General features: G+C 46.6%; 1 protein-coding gene across 1 annotated transcript in view; it reads right to left on the bottom strand.

Moving 5' to 3' along the window:
* Positions 1 to 226: 226 nt before the first annotated feature.
* The window catches only part of LOC103771235 (rho GTPase-activating protein 7-like), a gene marked incomplete at its 5' end in the record, with an annotated part of 14,448 nt that continues 5,690 nt past the window's right edge, over positions 227 to 8,984 (bottom strand). Inside the window, 5 exons of the mRNA XM_008938528.1 lie at positions 227 to 513; positions 2,772 to 2,970; positions 5,781 to 5,940; positions 6,662 to 6,849; positions 7,279 to 8,631. Coding sequence (XP_008936776.1) covers positions 227 to 513; positions 2,772 to 2,970; positions 5,781 to 5,940; positions 6,662 to 6,849; positions 7,279 to 8,631 — 2,187 coding nt within the window. The remainder of the gene's footprint in view (positions 514 to 2,771; positions 2,971 to 5,780; positions 5,941 to 6,661; positions 6,850 to 7,278; positions 8,632 to 8,984) is intronic.

Raw genomic sequence — 8,984 nt, 5'->3', positions numbered from 1 at the left:
TCTGCATTCCTGGGCAGCTGGACCTGTGGGTACCCACAGAGCAGAGGGCTTGTGAGGGGGGTGGGCTACCATGGGCTACCTCATGTGCAGGCCCTACCACTGCTCTCTACACTGGACAATGAGCTCATGGACCACTCCACGTGCTGTGGTCAGCTCCTGACAGACCTGAAGAACCACACTGGAGACAAATCCCATACACTATTGCCCCCTAAAGCAGGCAGTGATCCTAGGCCAGCTGCAGCAAGCTCTGCTCCAGCCAAGACCCAGCAGCAGCAATGGCAAGGGGCTGGTACCTAGTGGAGGAGGAGGAACTGTCCCGTCTCAGGGTGTTGAGGTGAAACAGAGAAGGTGCAAGGCAGACAGCAATGTTGGTTGGGGTCATCTGATTTTCCTCAACAAAAGCAACCACATCTCGAAGAAAGAACAGGAGGATTTTCAAAGCATCTCGGTTTTCCTTTGGGAGAAGGAGAATAGCAGCCTGGACAGCCTGGAGCTGCTGATCCTTCGGCACATCTGAAAACAAAGAATGACAGAAGTCCCGCGTGACCTGCAGAGGAAGCTCCCACCAGCAGCATCCCTGGCAGGGCACTGGGACTGGAGGCTTATCCATTTTCCCTGCACTAGCCTACAGCAGACAAGACCACAGCTGGGGTAAACAGCTGAACCAGCCAATGGGGTGGTTGGTACCACACTGACATCATGCCCACTGTAGAAGAGGAGGGGCTGGCCTGGGCGTTTGTTTTCAGCGGGTATCATTAGCTGGTGGCCAGAGCAGGGAGAGCTGCGTCTCAGATAAGGGGTTTAGTTATCTGTCTGGTATTACCACTATTATTGCTCTCTCTCCTTTCTCTGTGTTGTTCTTTTACCATGGAATCGTAAAATCCCAGTGCCCTCAGCCTATCCTCATAGCAGAGACACTCCAGCCCCTGGATCAACTCTGTGGCCTCCTCTGGACTCGTTCCAACAGATCTATGTCCATTTGATGGTGGGAACGCAAGAACTGGACACCATATTCAAGGTGGGGTCTCACAAGAGCAGAGTAAAGGAGGAGAATCAGTTCTCTTGATCTGCAGGCCGCTCTCCTCTTGATGCATCCCCAGGATAGGTTTTGCCTTCTGGACTGCATGAGCGCATGGCTGGCTCATGTTGACCTTCTCATCAGTCAACACCGCCCAAGTCCTTCTCTTCAGGGCTGCTCTAAACCATTAGACTGTCCTCCTCTCAACCCACGGGGCTTTGGTTTTTTTTTCCTCCTGATTCTCCTGCCCTAAGACACGGCAGGGGAGGGGGAGGCAGTGGGCAGCAGTTGTGGGGGTTCGGCTCCCAGCTGAGGCTGAACCATGACCCCTGTCAAGATGCACATTCCCCCCCGCCCCGTGATGTTGGTGCTTGGCTTGTAATTCACCTTGAACACCATGCTAATGAGCTTATCCTGACCCACTCTGGTTACAATTCAAGTAAGGGCTCGCGTCCCCATAAAATAGTACTCTGGAATGATGCTTTGGAGCAGATGGCTACTCTACTGGCTTTTCCTTTCAGCTTCAGGCATGAAGAGGACAGATGCTTTCAGTTAACTCAATTGGGTTTTGCCAACAGATTTTAATTAACACTGGAAGCCAGTGAGACTGTGTGCCCAAACAGCTCCTGCTATAGTCCGTCCTGCCATGGCCCCTGTCCTGAGGAGTTCTCCAACTTACACTGCTACAAAGTTTTTTCCCTTCAAGTAGATGCACATCCACAGAACACACAAAACATGTGAAAGCGGCACATTTCTTACTTCCAAAACATAGTAATGGAAGATGGGTGAGCAGGGTAATTCAGCCTCTTGCTGTTTCTGTCCCAAACCAAGAGATGGGAGGTGGCCAGGTTATACTAAATGGAAGAAAATGGTTCCACATCCTTTGGACACAGGAACTGTGGACCTCCTAATTTGTGGATGCAAAAAAAAAAACTTCCTCTAACCAAATAAACCATTTTCAGACAAAATTCTAGAAGCCTGACACGTCAAAAAAATACAACCCAACCAAACTTTCACAAGCCTGCACCTTACAGAGGACAGCAGCAGCTCATGTACTCATGTCAATAAAAGTCACATGAACCAGGCTGAAAATCAATCCCCTGGAAATTTCATACTTGCACTCTCCAAAAGAGGACGAAAGTTCTTGTAGCAACATCATCATAAACCCCTACCTGAAATTCCTTCCCTGGCCCAGCTGCTTTTTGAAAGTGAATTTCTTGAGGGCAAAATAATGGAAAATAGAACATGCTTAAAACTATATTCAATGTTAGATTGCAGCTTCTCATTTCCTTCTTTTTCAGGTTGAGTCTCTAGTAGCAATGAGAGCACAGGCAGAAAGTTGACGGTGTTTCCAGGCAACTGTGCTTGGCCACCTTAATAAAGAAATTTCATCAGTATAACACGACTTCTTGCACAAGAAGCTGCTTTGTACCATGAACAAGGGGACTAGATTTTTGTTTAATTTTGCCTAAGAAAATAACCATTTAAAAACACAGTTTAGGAGGGCTGCTACAACATATGATATTACACTCATCCTTCAAAGAACAGGAAAAACCACAATGTTAGAAAATATCTGGCAGATGTGAAGCTCTTAAGTCCAGAGCCACAATGAACTTGTCTTTTCAGAAATGTCCTGTCTGATTTGTCTCCTCTGACTACAAGGGGATGTGGCACTTGTCCTAGTCTGCCACTGCCTTGTACAGCTGAGTAGAAGATATTCAAGGAATTGGACAACTATGGCTCTGTTACCTACATTGGTAGATGTGGAGGAAGGATTCGCAGAGCCTGCTGGTAAATATAGGCTCGGGCAGGTCTCGGAAATACTGCTTCACCATATCTGCCACATCGAACGCTGACTGCCCTTCGTAGCAGACGTTGTTCGGGCTGCTTTCATTCATTTCTCTTAAAAACAGAATCCTGGATTTAACGCCAGATTTTCGGAACAGGCCCACCTGTGGGTAAAAGAAAAGATTAAATACAAAGAGAGGAGTCATCAGGAATCAAATAATTGATCCTTCCCTTTCCTTTTGATAGCTAAGAACCTATCGTTGTGGGCTCTAACACCAAAATATATTTGTAGCATGGATATTCCTCCCAGGCAAACCGTGACTGAATACACCCTACCCCACCCCACCCTGAGCCAGCTGTGAAAGACATTCCAATTGTCATGTTTGTCTGCTTGCTTTTTATTTAGTGCAAATTTACTTTTTTTGACTTTTGAGGTCATTACTGTTGGCATCTGGCTCTGGTTTAACATCTGATACATCTAATACATCTGCGTGTTGGCAAAAGGCAATTGCTATTCTGAGGGAAATGATTATTTTATTGTTAATATGAGTGTCAATCAAGTTTCAGAGGAAACCTAGACTGAGAAGTTTCCCATGAACTTGACCTCAACACAGCTTCTGCTGAGAGTTTCACTGTGTGCCACCGGGACAGTATGTGCATTCACAGGTTTACTTATATTAACTGAAGAGATGCCACCACCTCAAAATGAAACAGAAGATGCTGACTGCTCACATTCCAGTATGTACCACCAAACTTCACGGGATGCACACATTTTTGTACTTTGGGATGATATTACATACTCATAAAACTACAAAGGGGGAGGCTGGGGGGGTGGAAAAAGCCTTTCCTTTAACTATATATCACAGGGTCCCCCATTTCTGCACCTAAGCTATAGAAATGGCATATGGAACACACACTTTCACTGCCATGTGCACAGCCCCACTTACTGGATAAATACAGATTTGAGAGCCAGGAAAAGATGTTGCAGGCACTGCTCTAATGTGTTTTATCTCTGCTTAGTGGTACATTTCAGCTGAAACAGGATTAATTATCACATTAGCTCTGGCACTCCCAGCAACCACAGAACAGAGAGACATTGTGTGGTAGCTTGATTTCCTCAGGGAGCAGAGACACGCTGCCTTGCCAGAAGATGACAGTTTGACTGTGTCATGGTTACAGGGGCTGGGACCAGTTTATCCTTATGTGGGTAGAACCAAAACTGTATATTCTATACTCTCTATGTCAGTGCTCATGGGCTGTTAAGAAAATCATGGGTAGCAGCTGCCCAGGACAGACCTCACGCCCCAGGCTATAACAGATAAGGAAAGAAGTTCAAGGTCAGGGGAGACGTTAACACCTTTCCCACCCAGCAGGAGGAGTCCTCCCTGTTAATGGGCCCATCCATGCCTCGCCCCATGACTCATACAGAGCTCCCCCCAGGAGCTATTTCTGTTTAATGGACCATCAAGGACCCACTGCATGACTCACAGACTGATATCAACCCATTGTGAGATGCTCCACCCAGGGGGAGGAGCCAAGTGCTCCCACCTGGATATAAACTGGGGTTCAGGACAGCACAGGGGGCCTTACCCACTGGATTTCCAGAGGACAAGAGCTACCAGATCTTTTCTACGAGACCACTGTTTCATCTGGACTGCTACCACCACCCTAACTACAGAGTATCAGGTTGTATTCTGACTCTGTCTGTGGTTTTCCTTTGTATTATTGCTTTTATTTTATTTTTTTTCTTATTAAATTGTATTTCTGACTTGGAGTCTCTCGCTGGTTTGTTTTCAAACCATTACAGACTGCCTGTGCCAAAGAGCTGGCTGCAGATGATTTCAGTGAGGTGAGGAACAAAAACCACAGTACAGGACTAAAGGTATTCTCAGAAGGAAGCAGCACTGGTATTGCCTCGCAGGCCACCAGCTCAGCCCTTTCACAGAATCATAGATTCATAGAATCACTCTAGTTGGAAAGGACCTCTAGGATCGTCAAGTCCAACCTTCCTCCCAGCATTTCCCTAACCACTAGACCACAGCTTCAAGTGCTACGTCTACTTGTTTTTTGAACCCCTCCAAGGGACAATGACTCCACCACCTCTCTGGGCAGCGTGTTCCAGTGCCTGACCACTCTCTCAGTGAAGAAATTCATCCTAATATCCAACTGAACTTCCCCTGGCACAACTTGAGGCCATTTCCTCATCATCGGTAATGTGGGAGAACAGACCAACCCCAGCCTCACTACAACCTCCTTTTAGGTAGTTGTAGAGAGCAATAAGGTCACCTCTCAGTTGCCTCTTCTCTAGACTCAACAACCCCAGCCCCTCTGCCAATCTCCATAAGGCAAGTTTTCCAGCCCTCTCACCAGCCTCATTGCCCTTCTGGACCCACTCCAGCACTTCCATGTCCTTACCCTGTGGTGCCCAAAAGTGGATGCAGCACTCAAGGTGTGGTCTCACCAGTGCTGAGTCCAGGGGCACCATCACCCTCCCTGCTCCTGCTGGTCACACTGTTTCTGATCCAGGCCAGGATGCTGTTGGCTTTCTTGGCCACCTGGGCACACTGCTGGCTCATGGTCAGCCCTCTGTCCACCAGCACCCCCAGGTCCTTTTCCTCCAGGCAGCTTTCCAGCCACTCCTCCCCAAGCCTGGATCGCTGCCTGGGGCTGTTGTGACCCAAGGGCAGGACCTGGCTCTTGGCCTTGTTAAACCTCATACAGTTGACCTCATCCCATTGCTCCAGCCTGTCCAGATCCCTCAGCAGAGCCTGCCTTCCCTCCAGCAGATCGACACTCCCACTTCATTTCGTGTCAGCTGCAGATTTACTGAGGCTGCACTTGATCCCTGGATTTCCGCCTGTTCAGAGCCTCAGGAGGCAAGAACGTCGTTCGCAAAAACCAGAAGCAGAGCCTGGTTCCCTGCAGCAGATCCATTTAAGGCACAGAGCTGCTCTGGGCTGCCTCAAGTTCATACCTGGTCAAGAAAGTGGCTTCTTAAATAGTCCAGTGCTTGCAGAATGCCGATAGGCAGCGGGTGGCTTGTTCGCTGAACATTCAGGAGTAAAGGAACCCCAAACACATTTTTGTCCTTGTAGTCAGAGGCTTTTATTTTTTTAATGAACTTTGGTATAGTCCTGAAAAACAAACCAAATGCATGCAGCTTGTTAGCTCCCCAGCAGAGTTCCACCTGCTGCTGCAGTTACCTGCATGGGAAAGGATGGAGTTATCCTTGCCACAGCCCCAAACCCTGCCAGCACCATAAACCTGCACATATAGCATCCTAAGAGAGAAAGAAAATCAGTAAGGACAATTACTGGAATGACTTCTTCATTTCAAAACTGAAATTAGCTTTAATAAAGCATCCTCATTGAAATGTGTCCCATCCAATTAGGACACTAACGGCTTTTTTCACTTTTTTCTATATTCAAGTGCCAGAGCCTTATTACAAGATGCTAACTGGTATTTCTAAGTCCTCTGAGTGACCAGTTTTGCCATTGTTTTAGTTCAAACAAGGACTTGATGCTGAAGAGATGGACTCAGCCCAGCCAGCTGCCACCTTAGGTCCTGCAGGCTCTGTGAAGGACCTCTGACAGAGACCTGCAAATGGACAAGTTTAGGGAGAAACCATACTGTGCCTTAAAATCAGCAGCACCATGACCACCAGTGGGGAGCAGAAGTGCAGTTCACAGCAGAGGAAATCCTGGAGGCACTGAAATAACCACAAAACTGTCAGAAATTGAACAGGATGAGATGCCTCCTCATGGGCACATGTAATCTAGGCAGAGAAGTAAATTCACCTGCTCCCAATGAATCTTCTCTTTCCCACACAGGCTGCTTTAATATGAGACAACTTACCAGTTCCAGCCCTGCTTGCTGGAAGGGGAGTATCTGTCCATTAAAGCAGTGAGTTTCAACAAAGCCAGCTTCTGTGTCCGGGCTAGCTGGGCTGCCGACTGGCTCTCAGTCTGGATGGAAAGGCTCTCCAAGCTCACGCTCTCTTCCACAGACCAGTGTTGCTTCCCATGCCTATGGGACAAATATTGCTTAGGCCTATTTAAGTCATCCCTGGTGGTTTTCTGCCTGCATCTGTGGAGCACCTAATGCTCTAAATGCATTCCCAAACATCGTATGGATGCTTGCATTTCAACAGGGCACTGCTCATCCAAGAGATACTCTGGCAATACGAAAGGTTTCAATGAGCAATAAGGCAGCTAGCCATAAGGTCTGATTCCAAATGCCTAACTGCTCGTGCAGGTTATGAGTGCCCTGCTTCCAACAGAGCTCAAAGCAGTCATAGATACCAGAGTGCCTGGAGTCCAGCAGTACCTGACACCAGCAGTGCAAGACCATGCTGCCCAGAACAGACTTACTTAAGAATACTTTGTTCTGGAAAGGTAATTACATTCTGAGTGGAGAGAATCAGTGCAGACAGGTTCCCAAGGGGCAGCCTACCAGGGAAACCCAAGCACAACTGACCTGCTGGTCTTTTTAGAGTCTGTCATGTATGCCAGGTCTGCAGAACTGATCCCCTTGCCCAGCTCACAGCTGCTGTCTCCACTGGTGGTTGGGAGGTCTGATGTCTTATCTTCTGAGCCCTCTGTTTCAAGGAAGATTTCTTTAGGTGAAGATGGATACAAAGAGGTCAAATCACTGGCAAAGTTTAAATCTCCATCTTCGGAGAACTTCTCTGTCAACTGATCAACCAACTTTCTGAGACTGTTGACATCTTCTATAACATTGTTCAGTTCTGAAAAAACATCATCATCACCAACTTGTGCTGCCTCCAAATTATCAAGTTCAATACTGGGCATGTTGTCATATATACTTAGCCTGCTATCTGGGCACAAAAGGGGACTCCTGGGGGTTTTGGAGTCCTTGGAACTGCATTTGCTCCAGCTCCTCCTGCACCCATGAAAACTCCCAGTTCTCCAGCTGATGGAAGAGTCGTCTGCTGGAGAGAGGGAGCTGTCTGTAAGTGCTTTAGGGAAAGTGCCAGGTTTATGGCCTTGTGGTATTTGAAACATCTGGTTTATTTGTAACTTCACGTCATTTTTTAGGTTTTGTTGAGATAGATCATTCCACAGCAAGAACTTGCTAGAATCCAAGTCCTCTGCATACATCACCTTTCCTTCATTGTGGCTTCGTGGTTTTATAACAGGACTTGGAGCGCTCACTGTAGCACTGTTTACAGACTGAATGCAGCTCTGAGGAGAAAAGGAAGAATTGTTCTTTGTTTGGATGCTGGAGAGGTCAGAAATATTTACACAGTTCAACATCTTCATCTTTTCTTCATTAAGTCCTTCCAGAAGGACAGGTTCACTTATTATGGGTTTGGCCTTTGACTGACCACTCCTTAAGCTGCAGCTCCTTAAGTGCAACTTCTCCATTTTCTTTAGAAGGCTGTTCCTTTTTTTATATGGTGACTTACCCAAAAGCTTCTCCTCACTGGTGCTATTCAAAAATTCACTGGGGGGAGGAGAACAACTAAAACCAGAGTTCAGTGAAGTCACCTTAACTGAGGAACTTCTTGAGGAACTTATGCTGCTTTCCACATCTTCAAAAGGTTTTGGGAAGCTAACGATGTCACTGTCACCGCTGCTAGTACTGTGAATTGAGGACACATCATGTTTCTCGCCATGGACCAGGAAGACAGTGTCCTCGTTGCTGATGTTCTTCAGTATTGGACTGCCTGGGACTGATGCACTAGCACCTGCCTCTCCTGGTAAACCTTCTAGACTCGCGATACGAGACCATCTCTGACTGCACCGCTCATAAGCCCATTTGTTACTTATTGCACAAGGTTCATCATCTTCAGAGTCACCACTCTTGGGGGGGAAAAAAAAAAAAGAAAAAAAGCCGTAGTACAGTTTGGGGACAAAGTTTGGCAAACTTTATTTCACCAAAATATGAGACTTAAATTTTCTGCCTATCTCTGAAACCCCCAATATAAGGAAATGTGACCATTCTGTTACAGAAGATCTGCCCTGAGCTCTGTTCCGTTGGTTGAAAAATATGCTGACAAATAAATTACTCCCAAGGATGCTGACAAATCTAGTGAGTTTACCATAGAAAAAAAAAAAAAAATACAGATTTGATCTGATGACAAAAATCTCTTTTGTGGTAAATCCAAAGGTTTTGAAAGATAATTTTATGGGGTTTACATGGCCTTTCGCAAAGA

The sequence above is a fragment of the Merops nubicus genome, unplaced genomic scaffold, assembly GCF_000691845.1.
Source record: "Merops nubicus isolate BGI_N331 unplaced genomic scaffold, ASM69184v1 scaffold23190, whole genome shotgun sequence".
Taxonomy (NCBI): Eukaryota; Metazoa; Chordata; class Aves; order Coraciiformes; family Meropidae; genus Merops; species Merops nubicus.
The sequence above is the reverse complement of the archived record's forward strand: the minus strand, read 5'-3'. Positions and strand labels throughout refer to the sequence as shown.